The 24132-nt window shown below is 45.9% G+C and overlaps 1 protein-coding gene across 1 annotated transcript; it reads left to right on the top strand.

Moving 5' to 3' along the window:
* The first annotated feature begins 208 nt into the window (after positions 1 to 208).
* Positions 209 to 13493, top strand: LOC142774733 (uncharacterized). The gene is made up of 6 exons (XM_075875694.1): positions 209 to 525; positions 1553 to 1669; positions 2339 to 2410; positions 7171 to 7244; positions 8075 to 8207; positions 12352 to 13493. The coding sequence occupies exons 1-6, from the start codon at positions 428 to 430 to the stop codon at positions 13238 to 13240; spliced, it is 1383 nt and encodes a 460-aa protein (XP_075731809.1). The 5' UTR covers positions 209 to 427; the 3' UTR covers positions 13241 to 13493.
* The last annotated feature ends 10639 nt before the right edge of the window (positions 13494 to 24132 follow it).

Raw genomic sequence — 24132 nt, 5'->3', positions numbered from 1 at the left:
CTACACGGAGACACTGTAGAATTTCCCAATGCAGATGAGAATGTGAATATGCTTGATATAGCAGCATCTGGGCAGCCTAGAATATTACGCTTTGTGATAAATATACAGAGCCAAAAAGGGCCGATTTTATATTACAAGGTGCGCGGAAGAACGCGCATGCGTTGTGGCACGTGTCGACACTATGTTTTACTTTTTGGCACAGCGCGGACAGCTACACTCGTCGTCGGTTGATGGCTGTCCTGTGCAGGGTTCCCACGTAAAACAAGGGACATGGCCGAGGAAGGGCAATTGCCACGATGTTTTACAATTGGTAGCAGCATCTGCTCGGTAAAACATACATGGCAGACACGTTTCAAGTCATAGCCAGGAGAGATTCTTGTCGAACACTTATGCATACACCCCGACTTGCTGATTTAGACCAACAGACATGGCCCGTGAAGAACGTCGACATACCGGAATCGGTGGCGGCAGTTACACAGAAGCCCAGGAAACGAGCCAGCCAAGCTCGACTCAAGAGAATTGCAGGTGAGCTCTTGTAGAAATTTTATGTGTATTCATGCACACCGATTCACGGCACGTGAAATCTTTGAATGCCTTGGCTTCTTTCCTTTCTGGAAATGCGACAGTGGCTATTTTCGGCTTACGGTGTCTTCTGAAGCTTATGGTGCATTACGCAGGCTGACAGCATTTCATATTATTGTGTATGATATCACGTTGTGTGCAAACGTATGAATGGCAGCTTCCACCTTGTTGAACAATGGTTATGGCGTTCGGTGTGTGACACAAAAATTATGTGTTTGATTCCGGCAACGGTGGTCCCAATTAGATAGATGCGAAAGGCTATAAGCCTGTGCGATGCGCAATAAACTGCATGCGAAAACCAGATCATGAAACTTTCTGCAGCATTTCACTAAAACTATATCATCATAACATGGTTTTGGTACGGCAAAACCTATATATTAAAAGTATTAAAGATTGGTAGTAAGATGGTGCTGGACTTTACATGCAATCATGTTACCAAAGCTTACACAGATAGGCTGTGGTCTTCAGTAGGCTGATGCATAGTGATTCAAGCGTATGAGAATGATTTCGCCAGCACTGTCATTCCGAGTCTCCGCACTCACCGGTGGAAAAAAGCGCATGCACATAATCAAGATGTGACTGTATCGCCAGAGGTGTACATTTTTGTTATTTAAGGAAGTGTAGTACCAGAGTACTGGCTTATGGCAATAATCAACGCATTTTTTCGTTGATCATTAACATATGAATGAGAAATATCGATTAATACCATTTTTTCATACATTAGTGAGAATACGTTATCATAATCGATGAAGATTCTGCTTGAATATCTATCGAAACGAATGACGTACAGTAAGCACATAGTGAATCGATAATACGGATTTCACTACGAATTGCCTGAGGCAAACATAACTGCCCGATAATAGCGTAAACATTCACCTACAAGGCACCAAACCATCCCTTGCGCAGCAGATTTACGATGTTGTTTATACAATGTGCTTGTTTTCTTATGGCATGATGTTGTATTCTGCAGTGAGCACAGTCTACTGCGGTCAGAAGCAGAAAGACTATTGCATAGGACGTCAGCTAGCAGCAGTGCCATAGCACAGCCGAGTACAAGCAGCGGAGCAGTTTTGCAGCATTGTGTGGTGTGAGTGCCTAGTAAACATTACGCATTTGATTGAAAGAAGACACACGTGTGATAGTTATTACATACGGAGTTGGTGATTATTCAGGCTGATTTTCTTTCTCGCCTATTCTGCAGTGTTAAAACAAAAGAAGCCATTCTGAGAATAATAAGTACTTCTTCAATTGTGATTTATAAATGTCATGAACTTGTTGTCAGGTAGATTGCATACCTTCTAAGGAAAGAACGAAATAAAAACAGGAAAGAAGTTTAACTTAAGGTCTCGCTTTCATTTGCTAGAATAATAATGTGGGCTAACAAACAATGATACCAAGATAACTATAGGGGGTGTTCTCAGAAGCGATTTTAATATAAAGTTGAAGAAAGAAAAGAGGGAGTAGAGATAAATTGACACCGCCAGGCTCCAAAGCTGCGACCTTCGAATAACACGTTCGATGCTCTGCGACTGAGCTTCGGTGGCGGTCAACCCAACGTCCACATTATATGTGCATTAAACACGGGAGCAGCAGGCGGTGTCGCCTGTTGCCGTTGCGGAACGTAGAATAGTAGTACGTTCCTGAAAATGAAAACGGTTTTCTTATTTAAGACTTTAGTTATAAGAAATATTCCAGCTAAGGTTTTAAGAGAGCTTTCAGTGAGCTTTTGATCATAAAGCATGTTAAACATTTGCAGTTCCGACGAGGCTTGGAATGACATCTTGAATGAATGGTACGAGAAAATCATGGGCAACCCTACCAATCCGCAGTATGTATCACATCTTCTTCGGGCAGCATCAACACATCTAAAGCTTGTTAAGCAAGTGCTAACACCTTTATTGCCTAATGACGTGCTTTCATAGGTCACCAAACTAACTAATTAGTCGACTCGAACTTGCTCACATAGGGTCGCTATTTTGAATCTGAATGATTTTGGGTGAGTAAAATATTGATGAGTTTGAGGCCGAGTGTGACTAATTGAGAATGAATTTATTCAGTCTTGAGTCAAAGCCACTTTCGTAGAGCCAAGTACTGGAGAGTCGGTTTAAGTGTATGCCTAAACTCATACACAGACTCCGAGGTCAATCCTTTGTGTGGCGTGACTACTCTTACTGCGCATGCGCGTCCCTCTCCCTGTCTCATCTCCTACTGTCCACCCTCTCTCGCCTCGCAATGCCGACGCATGCAGCGCCTGCAAGTCTACGCTCGCTCCCTCCTCTCTCTCTCTCTCTCCTCTGGGCATCCTCTTTCCCAGCGGCATTTACACCGCCTATACGCATCCCCTCCCCTTCTCTTCTCTTTTATGCTCACCCTCTTTCGATTCGCAATTCGCAAGGCAGCGAATGCTAGCGAGTTTCTTTATTAAAAAAAAAAGAAAACACAGCTCCACTGTACAACCATTCACTGGCTACTTCGTATATATAGGCACTGGATCTTGACCTCAGCATGGGTGTCTTATCGTTTTGTGAACAGCCTTTAGGCTCCAGGACACAGGGTACCCGTTATCTGTGATGTTGGCTGTAAGTGAGGCTACTAAAGAAGCTCCATCATGTAACGGGGCCATTTTTGGAAAAAAGTGGGCTGACTGGTTCCAGATCTAAGGTCGTAACAATCCTTTGTGTACACAGGCTATCGCACAGAATAAAAAGGAAGCTGTAAAGTACGATGTAAAGGTGGTGTTTTCGGCCAAAAACAAAGTCAGACGAGTGTGCGCGTTGGTCAACCGGAAAAGTGACAAAGTGACCAGTGTATATAAAACATGCAGCATAAAACACAAGCTCAAGTTTGTTGAATGGGCACAGAGTGCGTTGTGTACATACCTCAGACGTTTGGTTGTGTATATATAGGGCAGACTTTCAGGTGAATTAGCATGAGGCTAATGGAGCATGTGTCAAGTTTAATAGCTCACCCTTACACACATTTAGCAATGCATTGCAGTGAGTGCGCATGCTCTTCTTGTTTTACCAACACCACTTTGCTATATAGGAATCGAAATAAACTTTAAGAGAAATAATGGAAGCCTATGTGATAGACAAGCAGAAAGGTGGCTGTGTTTGCCACCCTTCGGTAGCCTTGCTGGTGAAAGAAATTTCGCTCCTATCTGTTGTTCAATGAACTTGTGATCATTAGTTGTGATATGTGCGCAGTGCAAATGCTTTTTTTGGTGACCTGAGTGCGCCGATCTGAGCGGTGTTAAGTGAATGTTTTCGATGAACAAACCAGTTGTTATACTGCGCCAGTTTGCCTTATGTGTCCCCGTTTGCTTGCCCAAACAATTCAAGATGGAAAATTTTTACAGTTTCCTAAGTTGTTCGTTAATAGTGCCGGCTCAAATAGTTGATACATTTCGCAATTTTCACTTAACACACGCCTGTATATGCACGTGCATTGCTACATCAAGGTAACCTTATTATAGAAGTATATATAGGGTAAAAAGTGAAGGGCCACTGATCACATAGAATAATTAGTGTTCACTAATTACTTCATGTATTTACGGTGTCAGGTACGCATCACAGTGATATACACAGAGACAAGAACGAATCACAAATAAGAACATACATGCAAAGACGCATATAGAATATCAAGACTTGGCCGGAGTATATATGCTGTGGCAGCCCTTTGAAGGCTATTACTTTGGAATAGCACACTGGGTTCTGGCTAGCAGCCACCAAATTTAGAAAAATAGTGAATGTTTTAAGACATCACCGTCTGCCCTTTTATTTCCATATATGGGTGTGATAACTTAGCACTGAGTTTTTATTCCATATTAATCGACAAATGGACTTAACTTTTCTAATGAGCGCCGCGATTACTGTAAAACATACGGCGGTGTCTACGAGAGATATGGCAACGTATATAGCTTAGCAGTTACCTAGCTTATAAAGTCGAAGAAGGCGTTCCTGGCGAGTAACGTTAAAAGATTCAAGCTTTTCTAGCGGCTGGCATTTAGTGAAGCAATGCAGAGAAGGTTGTAAAATACGCTCGAAACAAGTAAACACATGAGTTGCCAATTGTTTATTACTAACTTTTTTTCTAAGATTCTGCTTACCATGTAAATACTATGGGTAGCGGGAGAACTACCCCTATTGGCCGCGAAGACAAGTGGAGTTGCCGCCTAGCGGCAACTGGTGGAAACGGCGAAGTGCGGATGGCTCCCTGCGTCGTCTGCTAGCCATGTCATGTTTACATGAGGTAGAAGTTCGTCGTGCGCGTTCGCAAAAGGTGGTTTGTTCGGATATGGTAGCGCGAGCTATACTACACGTATGCCTGAAACGACGTATGAAAGCATTTGGTCTTGCTCGGCTGGTAACACACTGCAATAATATCAGTGATGTGCAACTTTTCAGAGTGATGTGTGCAGTCGTCGTAGCCCCCATATACAAGAAACATTTCAGTGTGGGTGCTGCTTTCTGCTTTGAGCCCATCGTAAAATGGACTTGGCATCGTATGAAATGTGAAAACTATTAAATGGTGAGTGAATAACGCGTTTGAGTGGCTTGGTTGTAAACAAAAACGAGGCTCTAGGCCACGAACTTCCACCTTGTTGTTAGGTGTATAATTACGGCACTGTATATAGTTTATCGCCCATGCGATGCGCTTTAGTTATGTTTATCTGGTCATAATACTACAACGGAGAGGTAGTTCTATCAAGTATGACACTTCGGTACCTAAATTCTTAAAACGGAGTTTCCGAGTGCTAACTTCCAACTTGGGGCAAAATTTACGCAGTTGAATTAACGCTGAAACACCCGTTTGCTTAGACCTAAAAAAGCTATAAAGAACCAAGACGTTCAAAATTTATTCGGATGGCGTGCTTCACATTACTGTTGTACAATTTTACGGAAAATGTCATCTGTTTTAACGCAGTCTTGAGTGTTTGTGTGGCCTTGTTATTGACTGAGGGAAGGCAACGGTCATTTTCTGATTGAAAGCTGGAAAACAAAATATGTTCGCTCCATGAAATTAGCAGACCTTTGTTTTGTCCCTGTCATATGCACGTAATGCTTGTATCAAATCTTTCCGCAAAACACTGATGAGCTTGTGATAGTTTTACTCGTGCATGAACGTGCGCGTACGTGGTAAGCGTCAATGTAACGAAAAGCGCTGTCAGCCACGAAGCTTTCCTGGCTAGACTTATCGAGTGTCCCACATTTCATGGAAAACGAGTGATGCAAGAAATGCGCGTGCGCAATAAATGCCAACAGTGGCGACGAACGCTTCGCACCGATATGAGGGATATCTTTCCTTCTTTTTCTTTTATAGCATTCAGATCTGCAAGATGTTATTAAATAGTTCAAGCGTGCAAGAGTACGTAGTTGGCAGAACATAAGCGTAACGCGCAAAAACAACTCAGCACAAGCGCTGTCTAGTGAGAAAGCACGAAGTCAGCCAGCCAGCCTGCCAGCTAGGGGAGCTTAACTCGCTAGTAATAGTAAAGTTTTATGGCCTTCGGCATCGATTCGGCAAAGAGGAGTATAAATATTACCAGTAAACTGCAGTCTAGGCATTTGATTTGCCGACAGCTGGCCTAAACCACATGCAGCGAAGCGCCGCTGCGTGTTTTTGTATATGTGCCGCCGACCACCTATCCACACTTTCGCGGGGACGGTGCGGCCACCTATAGCCGTATCTCTTCACCGTTGGGAGCTAGGAGTATTGTTGTAGTGCATGAGATAAGTAATCAAGCTACTATCTCTCGACCATGGCGTCCTTTGCGTACTCTTTCAGTTCTTAATGCATCTGATGACATCAGCTTTATGTTTTTACCATCTTTCTTAGCTTGATAAAGCTATTAAGATATGCCTCTTCCATGTCCAAGAATTGTAGAAATGAAATTGACCTGCGCAGATATTCCCGGAGTGGGAATGGGCTAAGCTTTTTTCATTCTGGGGATTCGAAAGAAATGGAATTGCGGCAATGTATGATTCCCCGGAATAGAACTGAGTGGAATGAAGGCAGTCATTCCGTAATACTGGTGCACTGCACTGCAGGGTCATGTTTGCAGACGGGCCAACCAGTCACCTCTTTACTGCTAGGGCGGCATGACATCACATTTGAGGCTGCGACCGTCTTCAATCTCAAAACGTGGCAGATGTGTTTTTGGCATATCATGTTTTACGTGCAATTTCGAACGTTATTATCGTAGGAAACTTATTTTTTTTCACTCGAAACTGACTTGTTTGGTGCCTTGAATCAGAACTTTAAGAAAATATAGCAATATTTCAGCACAAATAGCGCTCAGTTGTCCTGCACATTGGGGTAATTACACATTCGTCCCCCACCCCGAAAAAAAAAAGATCAGCGTAGCCAGCCAGTCTGGCTAACCTCGCATTATTACTCGTGTTAGAGATTATGGAGGCCAATGAAATGCAAATGCTAACCTCGTAGCCGTTTTCTTTTTCTCCTCCTTCGTCCTGGCAACAGGGAAATCGTCCATGCACATAGCCTTTTGCCTTCTTCACTTGCCTATTTGCAATGGTGTTGTATTGTTATCGCCAAACACTCAGCCAAAACATTTTCTGTCTTTAGGGTTCCTGCTGCAAACGGCTATGCAGAGTGGACTGCTACGAAACACCACGCTGAGGGCAAAGCTTTTCATGATGGTAAGTGATGGAATATTTCCTATCAATAATAGAGTATGGAAGCATGTTTCACTTAGCATTTATTCGCAGAAGTTGATTAGCTAGCGTTATTCCTTCATTGGTGATGACAGACATCTACGTACAGCATTTTTTTGGGGTACAACACAAAATCGATGTATACGGAAAATGGAAGGGACACAGACGAGCGCTCACTCGTCTGTGTCCGTAAAAATGCACCCGTACCAACTAGCCCGACTTTCAGGACTACTGCAATCTACATGGAGGACGCGCAGTCAATTGTTTTCTTTTGTTACCGCCGTGGAACCATATCGACGCGGTATAATCACGTTCCTCCCAAATTTTTTGAACAACTACATATGCAATTCCTGCAATTCTATTTGTTTTGACCATAGGCAGCACATAAGAAGAAATACAAATTCTACATGTTTTTCACAACTGTCGTAGAGTTTCATAGTGATATCACAAATACTGGTGGAGTAATTGGAAATGCCTTTAGAATGACTAAATAGGGGATATTTGCGATGCAGTAGGGTGAAAAATAAAAATAAGTATGCACACCCACCTAAGCTGATCACAAGATTATTAGAAAATACCAAGAATGCAATATCACGCGAGATCCTCCAAGTACCACTCTAAATTTCTGAACACATCAAGTTTGGTTCCGCCGCCCAACTTTTTTCAAAGGATGTGACCTTCGGCCTGGCTTCATGGTCATCGTCTGTTTTTTTTTTCTAAACAAGTACTATAGAACATTCTGAGATTTGCGATTTTTTTCGAGGTAGACCTCATGAATATTTGTCACAGTAACGAACAACTACCATTGCTTTCAGATCATATGCACACTGCCGAAAACAGAACCGGCTTGCCACACCCCGCGTCCAGCAGTGGCGCCTGTGATGATGCCGTTCCCAGCACAAGCTGTACGGACATAGGAGCTTCACCGTGTGGCAGAAGCAACGTGCGGTAAGAGTAAAATTTGAAGTTCAATTACAGGGAAGCCAACTTATCAGATGTAGCATAGCAGTAGCGTTTCGCGACCCAGAAAAATCCGCATACGTATGTGTTTTGGTGTGTCCAAATGGCGAGTGACACCATCGCGCTGTTGGAGAGAACGGACACCATAGACGAGGTCGGTCCAAATCAAAACACACATACATATATTTAACTACATTTAGAACGACGATATCGTCATCCGAGTAGTTAAAGCACCAATCGTGATAAATACGCTAGGGCATCCTTACACAATATTACCACACACTTCAAAATATTACAAACACAATAACACACCCAAGGTGGCGTCGTCAACGCTTGACTTACCACGAGGGCCCCCGACGCGCAACCCGTGGTGCCACGCACCGGGGACCCAAGCTAGAGACAACCGTTGGCGGCAACCGCCACGCGCCGAAGAGACTCGCTCAACTCTCTTGCACGCCACCAAGGCTTGCCTTGCGCCAGGGTTCCCCGCCGGTGCTACCATTCTACCAACCATGATGATGATAGTGGTGGTCAACATGAACACAACCCCACCTACCGCCCGGTGGTTGCAACCCGAGACGCGGGTTTGGCGAGACATGTGCGCCACGCAGCGTGAACATCTTTACAGGGGGTGCCAGCACCCCCACAGTGTCAATATCTGTACCGGAAGATCACGTGGTGTTTCTTTCACCAATCAGGTGCAAGCGCATGCATTGCAGTATAGCCGCAGATTCAAACCATACGGGGCCCATTAAAACGTCTTTGTCTTACCCGTCAGGTGACGCTGACTTCCTCGCGTAATCGCTAGAAGCATGCGGATTCCAAATGTTGCGGATGATTCTCGATATTCCGTGATCACGCGAGCGAAATCATAGGCGTTCTCATAGGCGTTTTCACGCAATGGGAGGGGGGCGAAGGTGGCGGCCACCCACCCTAGTTACCTAAGGGGGGAGGAGGTGGCAAATACAGCCTCATGCAAGCACGTAATAGGAAGATGGGGGATGTGAGAAGCCTCCCGCCCCTTCTACCCCGAAAGAGAAGACTGCGCACGCCTACCTTCCTTACAACACATGGTCTCGATGGACAGTCGTTAGACTTGCACGTATACAGAGGTCGCCGCGCCAAAGACACGTGCTGCAACTCTCGAAGAGGAAATCAATCGAACTCGGGCAGCCGACGACTGCCAAAAAATGCCTGCACGCAAAACCGCGGCAATACTTGGTAGAATACTTAGACTCCAACCAAAAGTTTTGAATAGACCCGACGTTTCGAAACCAACTTGGTTCCTTCCTCTGGGGTGACTGCGGTGGCTACGTAGCAGCGGCGTCTTCAAAGCACCCGTGGGACGGATAATGACCCCCCCCCCTCTCTCTCTCGTTTTGTTGTCGAGCGCAGTCCATGCGTATACACTGGGGGAAGGGTTCCGAGAGAGCGGTTGATGTTATGGGCGGTCCTCTGTATGTGCCACGACTCAAGTAATATTCGGCTCGCTTTCAAGGATGGCCGTCGCTTCTAAATCTATCCGGTGATCCAACGCCTCAGCATGTTTGGCGACTGCGCTGCGCTCATTGTAGAGCTTCCACACTTCGCTGGCGTGTTGCTTCAGTCGTTCCGGTTGGTTTTTAGTCTCGCCTATATTTCTAGAGGGGCACTCGGTGCACGGAATTTTGTAAACGACACCAGGGCTCCTGTCTATTGTTGGCCGGTCTTTCGGGTGGGGGAGGAGAGGAACCAGCGTACACGAAAGCGCGTGCGCGATGCGAACCCCTTCCTTCTTGAAGATCCGCGATAACATCTCGCTGGTTCCCTGAACGTAGAGAACCGGTACGCGTTTCGGGGGGCTGGCAATTAAGGTTGATTATGGTTTTCGTATTTTCTATACCAGCAAAGGAACCAGCAAAGGAACAGCTAGGTGCCACCCAATGCGAATTGTGTAACGAGTGGGTCGTCGAATGGAGCAATCCATTAGAATATCGCCAGGCTTAATTCTTGATCATCCTTCACCACAGCATGAAAGAATTGCACAGAATCATTCGCAAGTTTGTAGCTCTTGTCACGCATCTCAGCCGGTCTTCCAGTTTTCGAATAGTGTGCTGCGCGTTCCGTGCAGGCCTGGCCGTTCACCTGTTATGGCCGATTATTGCAACGTGTCGTAGGTACAAAACTACCGTCCTCATAAACCGACACGCCCTCAATCAACGCCCAAGCATTCGGTCAAGATGATTAACAAGAGAATTTCAAGCACGCAGCTCCAGTATGTATACCATGTTACGTCTCCTTGAATTATTTGTTTCGTTTCTACCACACCGATCCCTCTGAATATCCATCCTGAAGACAATGTAGGCCGATGACGGGTTAGGGCTAAAGCCCCCTGGAGAGAGCCCGGAGTTGCTGTTTCGTTGACGCTGCACGGTACCCAAACGGAAAAGCATTCGTTGCTGTCACTCTTGATCAAGATGGCATTGTTGCAAACTCCTAGTCGGTCCGGACCACAACGTCCGAGGTTGCCGAACAAGTCGCAATAGCCTTGGCCCCACTAGGCGACGGGAGAACAACAATATACAGTGAATCGAGATCAGCAGTCTGGGCAATCGGTAGGGGCACCATCTCGGAATCAGCCTTCGAGATCCTGCGAAATAAAGAGGTAGAACAACACACAATCGTCTTGTTCCCAGCTCACACGGCACAGATCGAGTGCGCTGTTTCCAATCTCAACGAGAAGCCCACAAAGCTGCGCGAGGAATCATCGACCACGTAGCTGCTGATTGGCGTGACGATGAGGTTCTGGACAACAAAGATTCCCCAACGACGTAGGATGAACTTTGCAAGAACTTTTATCCGAAAGGGTGAAAGTATCCGCCACCGCACAGTAAACTGAACAGGCCTCAGGCATTGGCGCTCAGACTCCTGTAGGTCGGGTGATATCCCGGTCCTGCACTCTTGCACAAAATTTACCCAGACATTTACACGTCATACACATGCGCGCTTTGCTAAGACTCTGCCAGCTTAGAGCATATGCTCTGGCAGTTCCCTGCGTTATGTGTTGAAAACGTTACATCGTCAAAGTGGGATGCTGCCCTGTGCAGCAGGGAATTCCGAACACAACTATGGGCAGTTCGATGAGACCAAGACGTGGGAGCAGCCCACTAAGTGCTAGTTCACGCCCCGATGGACTTAAGTAAAGTTTTTCCATACCCGTAGTTCAAATAATTTATTTATTTTTTAAAACGTTAATATTTTGTTACAGCTAGTGATCTAACTGTAGAAAACTTTGTACGGTGAATAAGTTCATTAGGAAAGTTGTACGTTCATCAAGAGCACGGGCTTTTGTGATCATTGTTTTAAAGGTATCAGCAATTTTTACAACCTTGCGAATGTACCACACGTCAACAACCACGGAGTAGCTCCGGAATATTGGCATCGTGTATTACCAAAACAAGCTACAGTAACCAAAGGAAAATGACAACATTCCTTTTGCTTTGTGGCAGTGGAGTAAACAGCCGTGATTGCTTACACTTGTTATCTCCACCAAATGAAACCACATTACCACGCTGTCGGTGTAAAGTAATTTTGTTTGGGAAAACATGCATTGCATATTTCGCAAAGCTTGCAGAACAACATTCTGCCGATGCGCTCAGCTGGGACGTCGGGCTTAGCTAAGATGACGAAATACTATAAGCAGTCAACCATGCGATGGTCAGTTGCAAGTCATTTTGAAAAAAAAAAACAGTCTCGCGACTTGATCCTCAAGAATTACTCCGTTTTAGATGCACTAAATGTTCATGAGAGCTTTCGCTCAGGTGACTGTACACACTGTCATGTCATATTGAGTAGTAATGTACGAGTAGGAATTGATTATTGAATAATTACGTGGAAAATATTTTATGCGTTTTACCAGAAGAACCAGTGTGCGTGTTTTTTAAGGAAAATTACTGTGTATTATGTGCAGCGGTCTTGAGTTGCTGCTGAACAATGCCAACCAAGCTTAACAAAAATACCTAATGCTGTAGAGTACGATAAAGCGATAAAAACCGTCATGTTTTCTCCAAACTCTTCATTGACGAAAAAGCGCTGCTGTCCTTTCACGGAATAGTCTATGCGCTGTACTATATTGAATTTTCTAATCTTGTAGGGACGCTACTGGCTTATCACAAATGGAAAAGTGCGAGGACTGCGACGTTGTCCACGGCGACGTCGACCACGGCCAGAAGTCGACGGGGCAACGGTGCCACAAGTGTCGTGTGTGTGACAAATCATTTGAAAAAACGAGTGATCTCAAGAGACATTGGCGCACGCATACGGGGCAGAAGCCCCATCATTGCATCATATGCCGTAAGTCATTCTCACAAAAGCAGTACTTCACAAATCATATGCTCACGCATACAGGCGAGAAGCTATATCATTGCGGTTCATGCGATAAATCATTTACACGAAATGATAACCTCAAAGCACATCTCCACACACATAAACCCGAGAAGCCATATCATTGCGGTTTATGCCATAAATCATTTACACGGAAGGATAACCTCGAAGCACATCTCTACACGCATACAGGTGAGAAGCCATATCAATGCGGTTCATGCCATAAATCATTTACAAGAAAGGATAACCTCGAAATACATCTCCGCAGGCATACAGGCGAGACGCCATATAGTTGCGGTCTTTGCGATGAATCATTTGCGCGAAGAGATGACCTCACAAAACATCTCAGCATGTGTACACGCGAGAAGCCCTTCAAATGTGCAACATGTGCTAAGTCATTTACAAAAAAGAGCAACCTCATAAAACATCTCCGCGTGCATACAGGCGAAAACCCATATTATTGCAACTCGTGCGACAAATCATTTACACGAAAGGATAGCCTCGAAAGACATCTGCGCACGCATACAGGCGAGAAACCATACCATTGCGGCCTTTGTGATAAATCATTTGCACGAAGGGGTGAACACTCAAAACATGTCAGCACGTGTACAGGCAAGAAGCCCTTTAAGTGTGCAACATGCGCTGAGCCATTCGCATAGCTTGGACATCTTCGTGCGCACGAACGCACGCATAAGCATCAGAAGCCTCAAAATTGCAAAGTATGGGTTAGATAATTTCCACGGAAGAACAGTCTGACGTTACTTCGCAGCATGCATGCAGGCGAGAAGCACCATCATTGCAACATGTGGGATAGAAAACTTGCGTTAAAGATTGCCGCACGCGCACATACAACAAGAAGCAGCTGTGGTAAATCGTTTGATCGATTAATTCGTGTGGTTGAACGTCCCAAAGCTACCATATGATTATGAGGGATGCCTAGTGAACGGATCAGGAAATTTCGACCACGTGGGGTTCTTCAACGTGCACTTCAATCTGAGCCCACGGGCCTACAGCATTTTGGCCTCTATCGAAAATACAGCCGCCGGCCCCGGGATTTGCTCCCGTGACCTGCCGGTCAGTAGCCGAGTAACTTAGCCGCCAGACAACCGCGGCGGTGCTGTGGTAAATCATTTGCCAAAAAAAGTCTACTCTCTTTTCACTCCACGGCACTCGCATAGGCTAGCAGTCCTTCAAGCACACCAACTGCCCTAATTCCATTGCGTGGATACGGAAGCTTCGTTTACTAATGAAAGCAGGAATAGGTGTGTGACTGGGGCTACGAATGCAAGCTGTGTGCCAATTTATGGAGTGCATAATGAGCTCTTCAAAGGCATCCACGCACACAGAGAGGCGAGGAACCATTGCTATACCAAGAAAGAACAAGGTCACTCTTCCAGGCGATGTACCAACGTGCGGTGACTTTAAAAAAATATAATCTTACCAAATAATAACCAAACGATGACATATTCACATCCCATGGCTGCGTTTCCATTCACTAGTGAAATGTACGAGCAATCACTCGCGTACAATACAAGTTTTATGATGAACCATTCTTTCACGTTAGCGCTAAATTTTTACGTGCTATTGGCGCACCGAGACTTTTAGACGTTTAAGTAACCCCATACATCCTCATAAGCACACGTGGGTACAATCACATTTACATGGCTGTGTATCATTGCACAAGAGAATTTTTGAATGAAGGATTCGCATGAATAAATTTTTTTTCGGTCAGAAAACTTGATGATTGTGAGTTCAATTTTAATTCTTAGTGCCACACCAGTGTTTTTGTACATTCAATTAATCTCATTCTTCGCAAAGAGCACTCTTCAGAACCTGCATATTAACACAGCTGTCTACACCTTTACTAGATAAATGTGCTGATCATTTATTTGTGTACAAAACCCTAATTGCGATTCATTAGTTAACACATGTGGTAAATTTGATGAGCTATTGGTGCGTTGCTATTTTTAGAAATTTAACTGGCCTAATAACTCATGAAAAGCAACTGTGAGCACGTATACATCAGTTGGATTTGCCGACAGATGCCAGCAGAGGGCGACTCATTCGTCATGACACGCAACGAATCTGAATTTTGTGGCAGGTATGGGTATCATTCGGCGGGATCTGGGAAGTGAGTGGACAACCTTGGAACAGGTCAAGCGATTTGCTCGTGCCAGTGGGGCTCTGGAATAAGGGCTCCACGCACGGGAACCTCAGTTTGCCGTTTCAATAGCTATGTTCATTTCTTCTCTCTCTTCACATTCACATGGCAGTCTTTTTCACCTTCAAAATGTGTAATTGAACGTTTCAGTTCAAATGTAAACTTATAGTGAATCACTGGTGAATATGAGTGCTGGAATGCTACCTACTGCGTCTTCGATGGAAGGAAAAGCTGGCGGTCACCTTCATGTCGACTACGATGAACACGTAGGCGACCTGGTCACTATATTACTTGGTTACATAAAATTTTAGATAAAAAGCTTGGCGACTTAAGTATCTATGGCGTTGAATACTTATTGTTTTGGTTGTACATTTTTGGGCGGCCTCAGTGCATTGCTAATAAACAATTCTGCTCCTCGTATAGTGAAATTAAAGCGAGAGTACCACAGGATGGCGTCATGAGATCGGCACTATTCAATGTCTCTGTAAATGGTATCGCTCATATTGTTAGTGATGCATCTATAGTGTTGTACACATACGATACAAGTTTGTTTGTCTCTCGCCACAAACTTGATGATGTGTTTCAGAAATCTCGCAGTATTCTTTCGAATCTGTCAGCATGGTCTTGTAATAATGCGTTAACAATTGAGTGATCGAAATCAAAGGCTTTAATATTCAGGGTTATATGAAGGCAGCCTTGTTTCAGTGAACAATCTTTTATGGATGGTGCTCCCATTGCAATTTTGAGGAAATATAAAGAATTAGGCGTTATATTTTCATAAGGTATGAATTGGACCCACTACGTTGAAATAGGTCAAAATTCTTTCCATATACCGTTGGTGTGTTGTTTCACTATCGACATTTTTTTTAGAGAGGGCAAAATTGCAGATACATTACGTCTTGTTTGAATCAGCTGGCGCACTCAGCGGCCGACTTGCTTCTATTGCGGCATCTGCGGCCATATTTCAAGGTTTTCCGATGCCGTCAGTAAGACGAAAGGCGACGCTATTATGACTTTGGATGGGACGACTTCTACAACACTGAACCGCCGTACTGCCGATCATACGAGAACAGCCCACGTTGGTCGAAGTCTTCGCAGAACTTAGGCTCAGTTGGTAGTTCCCGCTCCTCGCGCCGTCGCTTCCCTTCACCAACTCAACGTTCCTCTTCTGCACTTCGACATACTAATCTGACTCCCGACCGTCAACTGAAAGACTAAATAGTGAAGCTTCAGGAGGCAAACCTGCATCTTTTGAACTGAACCAAACTCATAGGGACCACCCATCATTTGTTTTATTGGTGTATGTTAAATGTATACATATACAGACTGAAGTACTAATAGACACAGGAGCGTCACTTTGCGTAATTTGTGCAGTTTTTTTGTCCCTCTCGAGAAAATTCACGACGCCACGGCCCTCCTCTTCGTTGCGCAGATGGAGTCTCCATTCAGCCTTCGAGATGTACAGTGCGTGTTTTCATTGACGGCATCCTTCATCACATTCACTTTCTTGCACACGCTTCGTACAATCACACACTCATTTTGGTATAGGACTTCCTTTCTTCAGCATCAGCTTTTATGTCGTACCGAGAGTAAGTGTTCCTGCGATGTCGATGCATACATCTTCCGTTTCGTCGTTGCAGCTAGTTGTATTTCGCCAGGAGATGAACATAATCGCACGATCGTGTATGATGCTATCGTTGCCAGTGACGCGACCATTACACCATCAGTTCACTCCAAATTTGCGGGGTTTACCATCGCAACTGGCCTTGTCCAGTTTATGAACGTTAAAACATTGATAACCGCCTTTAACTCAACTTCTTCTCCAGTGATGCTGCTCCAGGGAACTGCTGTGAGTTTCTTCGCTGACACCGAGCTTTTTTCGCTGGTTCCCCTTCACGCAAAATCACCGCTTTTGTCTGCTTCAACTGATCGTCAGGCTGCCACTCTTGCTTTCAATGCTGCCATAGTTCCCCACCTCACTGCAGAACACAAGAGAAACTTTTTAGACTTTCTCCAAAAGCACAGCCTTTTGTTTGATGCACACTCCAAGGTTATAAGCCGTACCACATTAGAATCGACGGCAGCTCTATTGTAAGCCATCGCCCATAACATGTGTTTCAACGGTACAGCAAATAATTGAGGAAAACATCGCTGACATGCGCAGACGTGCAATTATGCACTCTTAATCGTGCTTTGGTCGTCTTTTGTGGTTTTGGTGCAGAAACAGGATGCCTCTGTCCGTTTATGTGTTGATTATAGTGCACCCAATAAAATCACCAACAAAGAGGCGTTGTTCAGATATGGATGATGACGAAGTGATTCTGGCGTAGAACGCTGCTGTCAGTATCTGTAATTTTGGAAAGTTTTTGTGTGGCATTGTGGAAGACACCATTCCAGTGACTGTGGCGATGAATGTAGGTTCGCCTGGGTTTCCACCGCAACCATCGACGTCGTCTGCAGCTACCACGAGAAAGCGTACGGGCCTCCCGATTGATGTCGAGAGCGAGGACACGCTGATTTACTCTACGGCCAGCAACGAAAGCTCCGACAAAGGCAACTTCGTGCCTGTGACAAGGTGGCAGCCAAAAAGAAGACTAGTGATGCCGTCTCCATCAACAAGTAAGAATGCTACGAAGACGCGAGAGCCTATGATATACACAATTCTGTTTGTGCCGGTCGATGCAGCTCATAGTCTCAGCCGGCTCAATCGTCAAGCCGCGCCTAGGACTTTTGAGGAACTCACCCAGGGACAGATCACGGACATGCGGATCAATGGCCGTTAGAATATCCTTGCCGTAGACGTCACTGAACAAAGCACATTGGAAGTGTGGAGCAACGTCAAGATGTTGGATAACAATGTTCGCTCATACATACCTGATGGCCGTGACTCTACTGCAGGCGTCATTTACGATGTCGACATTTTCGTCAGCGAAAGTCACTTTGTTGCCCTCATCAAACCGGTGTCTGCAGAACTTACCATACTCCAAGCCCGTCGCCTTGGCAAATCGCGCGGCGTGAAGCTCGTGTTTAAGGAAGACAGACTTCCTTCGCAAGTCATGGTCAGCGATTTTCGATACACAGTGCGACCTTTCGAACCGAAGCCCCTTCAATGCTGGAAATGTTATAGATTAGGACATGTCAGTGCTGTCTGTACAAACCTGGCTGTGTGCTCGCTATGCTCAGAGTCATATATCGCAGACGCTTGCCAGGTAGAGCTTTGAAAATGTCGAAACTGTCATGGCCTTGACGTAGCATCGTCGAAAGATTGTCCAAACATGAAAAAGTAAATGCAAGTGTTGAGCCAACTGGTCTGCGACGGCTCAACTTACAGGGCCAAAGTACGACGCCGGTGGTCTCGACGCCGAAGGCCCCTGAGGAGGCCCATTGCCGAAGCAAGGACTGCACCTCACCAAATGATCGCCGGTATACCAACTCAAACGTCCAGACATGCCGACGACAAATCATCCAAGCAAGACAAGAGCATCACCGGCTCGCCTGAAACATGGCCAGCGCTGCCAATGATAGACCCGCCGTTTGAGCCACCGAATCGTCGTCTACAATCACTTCGGAATGAGACTGCGGTGATAGTCGCAATAAGGAAATCGTAGCCATTGTAAAGGCCCTCATGAATACCATTCGTATGCTCCTCACTAGCATTGACAGTCCGGCTGCTAAGAGTGCACTTCAGTTAGTAGATGTGCTGAAGCCGCTGCTATCAAGTCTGGAATGGCACCATGGCTCCTCCTCTGGAAGTTTTCGTAAAGAAGTCAAAGGAGCTTTAATTTTTCAGTAGAACACCCGAGGCCTCAAGCCCCGTATTTCTTATATCTGACAATTTGAGTTTAAAAACCAGTTTCCAGTTATTGTTATCTGTGAGCCACGGCTACACAATGCAATACGACTATCTAGGTACGAGGCCTTAAGTCCGCTACCTGCAACGAACAGCGTAAAGTCATTGTATATACCAGATGCGACCTTACATATATCGAGCACTGTGTAGCACCTCACGATGACAACGAGTATGTCTGCTCGACAGTAAAACGTAGAGACCTCAATTTCACGCTAGCAGCGCATATATATCACCTTCAAGTCGTTTTGAACCTGAAAGACTACGTGCACTGTTAACAGCCACACCTGGACCATGGACCATCGCCGGAGATTTCAACGCTCACCACCCACTATGGGGAAGTCCGAAGATAGACCGTCATGGAAGGCAAGTATTCTCCTCTGCTCTGGAGCAGCAGCTACATTGTGTAAACGACGGACGCCAAACGTTTCTACGGGGAACTACATACAGCAGCTGCCTTGACTTGACAGTTATGTCACGAAGCCTAAATGGAAAAGCTAAGTGGTTCGCACACTATGAAACTCATGGAAGTCACCACATACCAACTTATTTAAAGATCAAGGGCCTGAAAATATTGCAAAACTACGACACTTCGACTTGCATCGACTGGAAAAAGTTCAGATCACTGACGGAAAAGAGATGTCAAGAAAATGAAGCGCCCCCTCTCGACACCATCGAGGATATGATTAGAGGAGCTGCTGAAGAACCGACTTATCAAATTGAACATACATTAAGGTATTGTCAACATGAAGCGGAGTTGGAACGGCTCAGAGTGATCCGTCGTCGTGCTGAACCAAGATATAGGCGCACCAAGTCTATTCACAACTTGAGGCAGGCAAGGTGCCTGCAGAAACAAATTCAGCGGCAAATCAATTGATTTAAGTCCTTTCGGAGAAAACCTCTGTGCGAATCGTTGGATTCACACAAGTCTTTGACGCAGACATGGAGGATTGTTCGTGGCCTACGAACATCGCCACATCAACAACGCCCCTTCAAGTGTCTGTCTCTCCACCAAGCCCCCCCCCCCCCCAAAATTAAAGTATCAGAATATTTATGCATGAGGGTTGCCGGTCACGCGTCCGCGTGTACCATGCGTCACCTAGAAAACGCTCCAGTCTCTGGAGATTCGAGAACAGACACCTTTTTCTTTCTAGAGGAACTAAAAGCGGCCCTGACGGCATGCAAACGATCGTCATCGCCTGCTCCGGGTGGCATCACGTACATGGCGCTTTGCAACCAAGGTGAAGAAGCTCGACGGGCACTTCTATCCGTGTACAAAGACTCGTGGAGCAGCTGATTTGTCCCTCATTCATGGAAATCCAGCCGCCTCGTCCCTGTGCTTAAACCAGGTAAATCTCATCTGGACTTGACCTCTTATCGCCCCATCACGCTTACCAGCTGTTTCGGGAAAGTGATGGAGAGGATGATTTTGACTGACCTAGAGTGGTACCTGGAGCCCAACGAGGTATACGCTGGTGCTATGACGGGCTTTCGGCGTGGGCGATCCAAAATTGATAACGTTATTGACCTGGTCCCGTCTGTGCAGCATCAAAAAAGACTGAAACGTTTATCTGCGGTGTTGTTCTTGGACGTGAAAGGTGCATACGATAATGTATCACATGAAGCCATTCTGGGTGTCATGGAAAATGTTGGATTAGGGGGTCGGGTTTACCAATGGATCGACACCTATTTGAAAGGCAGAACGATCTTTGTACAGATGGAGAATCGCACAACAACGTACAATTGCATCCATCGCGGGGTGCCTCAAGTTGGTGTTCTTAGCCCCACACTTTTTAATCTAGCGCTCCTCGGCCTGGTTGACGCACTTCCAGAATCAGTCCATCTATCAATATATGCAGATGACATCTGCATGTGGGCGTCAGGCTTAACACGCCTTCATTTAAGTGCCCGGCTTCAGAGAGCGGCTACACTAGCGACAAAGTACCTGGAAGAATGGAGAGTAGAGCTGTCATCAGAAAAGTGCTCGCTTATAGCAATCACGCACAAGGCGATGAGTCTATATGTTACTAAAATCAACAGAAACACTATCAACTACGTAAAGACCCACTGATTCCTCGGAGTCATAGTAGATCGCGACCTCTCCTGGAGCCCTCACATCGCCCACATCAAAACTAAACTCATCTTGATCACCCACAAGCTGAGGTTTTTTGCTGGAAAAACGTGGGGTGCATCGGTACGAGCAATGCTTCAACTCTACACTGTTCTGTTCCTCGGTTACATGCGATACAGCTTACTCGTGCTTTGCGGAATCCGAAGAACAAACTTGCGCGTCCTCCTGTAGATCTAAGCCCAAGCACTGCGATTATGCCTTGGTCTCCCGAGATGCGCGTCTACAGCAGCGACAGTCATCATTGCGCGTGATTATCCAGTCAACGCATACATCCCGGTAGACGCTTAGAGAAGGCATCCAAGAAATTTCGCTCGGCTTCCATCACATCACCTCGCCTCACTTTAGCTGTAGCTCAGCATTGCACAGTGCTTCCATTGCACTTCACGCATGCAGCACGGTCGCCGTTACCATTGTGGTGCCTACACCGACTCAAAGCTCATCTTAAAATTCCTGGCATCCAAAATAAGAAAAAGTCGTCACATCTAGCCCTGAAACAAGCCACATTACTCTTCCTGTAAGAGGAGCACAACGGACGCCTTCACGTTTACACGGATGGCTTGGTGTCTTCACTAAGTTCAGCAGGGGCGGTGCTTCTTCCCGCGAGGCACATCACAATTACATTCATGGCATCGCATTTGACGTTGTCTACAGCTGCAGAACTCGCCACCATACGTGCAGCTCTGGAGTTTATAGTTGAAAATCCTTCGGGAACTTGGTCCATCTTCTCGGACTCAAAGGCAGCTCTTGAATGTGTTTATGTCCCCCTTTCGACATGAACGTAATGAAAAGTAGTAGCTGTAATAAGGCTTCTTCATCACCAAGAAATTGAGAAACAGCAGAGCATAGTGTATCGGTGGATACCAGGTCATAGTGGTATATATGGCAATGACCGCGCAGATGAGGCCACAAGATCTGCACACGACGGTACCCAATACAGAGCTATCCTGTTCTCAAGAACCGACGCAGCTACAATATTTTGTTCGCTCGCACATGACCTCACACTGGTACAGTGAAACTCACAGAATTCACAAATGCGTGTCTGCATAACTTGGATCCCGATCCACACCTTCGTCTTCCCTCAAGGATATCTCTAGCTGAAGACACTCTTCTATGCTGCCTGTGGCTTGGAGTGACCTTCACGAACGCATACTCCTATCTCATCGGAATGGACAGCTCTTCTACGTGCACTTACTGCAGCTGCGAAGAAACCATCGCGCACCTGCTGTGTCAGTGCACCCATTCCAACGCGTGAAGACAAGAACTGACTGCAGCTCTGTATAGACTGGATGATCGGCCTTTGGCGGAACAAAGGATTCTGGGTCATTGAACTAGCCCATCCTCAGCCCAGAAGACTTTAAAAGCTTTGCTGCGCTTTTTGCAGACAACCAGCTTCAGAGACAGAGTTTAATGTCTTATACTCTTTGATGTTTCCTTTCCTCTGTCGCAATTTTTTTGTAATTTATCTCTCTGTCTCTTCGCAACTTTTTTTTATCATCTTTTATTCCGCTCACCCCTTTCCCCAACAGAGGGTAGCCAGTCTGTCTAGCAACTGGCTAACCTCCCTGTGCTTTTGCTTAAACTTTCCTCCTCCTCCTCTTCCACACACACAAAAAAAGATGTATAACTGTTGCTATGCATGGATCGACTTCCTGCAAGGCGCTGGGTGTTTCTCCAGTCTCTACCTCCAATCTGGGTGTTGAAAAATACTCATGTGTTAGGCAGACAAGGAGAAAACAGACTTTGCAATGCCTTACGGCCTTTACGAGCTCAACATCACGCCTTTCGGGTTGTGCAACGCTCCAGCAACATTCGAGCGCAAGATAGATACTCTTTTATGTGTCCTCATGTATAAGAGGTAAACGATGAAGTGTGTTTTGAATAGGAGCTACTTCTGCCAACTCCGGCGTATTTCAGTTGCAATTTAAGTCTGTTGATCAGTTTTCGCTGCTATTTGGAGGGGATGAAGGTAGACCACCCCGGGCGCCTGCCGGCACCAGCGGCGTCAGCGGCGGCCGCCTCCAGGAAGCGGATGGGACAAGCGAGTGACAGCGACAGTGAAGATACTCTTGCTTACTATCTCAGCAATGAGGACTTTTAAGATGACGGTTTCCAACCTGTGCTGAGCCGCAAAGCGAAGAGGAGGAACATGAGGACATCTTCATCCTCAACTATTCAAACTGTAAGTGAAGTGCCAAAATCGAACACTTATACCATCCTGTTTCTGCCTGTACTTCCTACCGTCAGCATGAAACGCCTTAACAGACAGTCTGTATCAAGGTCTCTGGAAACGCTCGTGCCAAATTAGATCACGGACATAAGAGTGAACGCCAGAAAGAATATACTGGCTGTGGACGTTTTGCACGCAAGTGCGTTGGGCGTTCTGCGCAGTGTAACTGACTTGGACGGCAACCAGGTGCGCTCTCATGTTCTCTTGGGATGTGATGTAGTAACCGGCGTGATCTACGACATAGATGTGGCTATTTCCAATAATGACTTATAATTTCTTGTCAAGTCAACAACTGGTACTCATATTGTTGATGCCACCCGGCTAGGCAAGTCTCGCTGTGTGAAGATTGCGTTTAAGAGCACATCACTCCCCTCTCATGTGAAGGTGGGGTACTTCAGACATGCTGTGCGGCCTTTCATTCCAAAGCCTCTCCAGTGCCGTAAATGCATGAAACTTGGACATGTGAGCAGCGTCTGTGAGAATTCGGTGGTATGCCACCGCTGCGCCGAGCCCCATGAAGCGGATGAGTGCGTCGCAACTGTCTAGAAATGCTCTAATTGCAATGGATCCCATGAAGCCACATCGAAGGACTGCCCGCGGATTCAGAAGGAAATTGCCATTTTGAAGGAGATGGTGCGCGATCACTCATCTCATCGAGAAGCCGCAGCTAAAGTCAGAAAGCGTCGTTCACGTCGACGTCGGTCTTCAAGGACGCCCGCTACCTCCTCGACACGTTTGCCAGATCCCTCATCAGTACCACCTCCTTTGCCTCCCAGACCGCATGCCGTGGGAAAGGCTGTAAAGGACAAAGCCAGTCAGCATACCCTAACTGCGACAGAGTGGCCTGCACTTCAAAGGGAAGCAGCATCAAGCGAACCGAAGGAGTTTCATGACGGCCAGTCCGCGATCCCGGTTCGAGATCTTTCCAATCAAGACAGGCAAGTGACTGCAATCGTGCAATCATTAATTGCCACGATTCGCACGCTACTGAGCAGCATACAATCTCCGTCTGCTAAGAGTGCAATGCAAATACTGGATGCACTGAATCCAGTTCTTGCTAACTTCGTATAAGCACAATGGCTCAACAAAATCTCATCTTCCGCACTGAAGTTAAACGTGCGTCGATTTTTCAGTGGAATGCCAGAGACATGAAGTCCCGTATCTCGGACTTTCGCCAATTTGTCC

The sequence above is a fragment of the Rhipicephalus microplus genome, chromosome 10 (genome assembly GCF_043290135.1).
Source record: "Rhipicephalus microplus isolate Deutch F79 chromosome 10, USDA_Rmic, whole genome shotgun sequence".
NCBI lineage: Eukaryota > Metazoa > Arthropoda > Arachnida > Ixodida > Ixodidae > Rhipicephalus > Rhipicephalus microplus.
The sequence above is the reverse complement of the archived record's forward strand: the minus strand, read 5'-3'. Positions and strand labels throughout refer to the sequence as shown.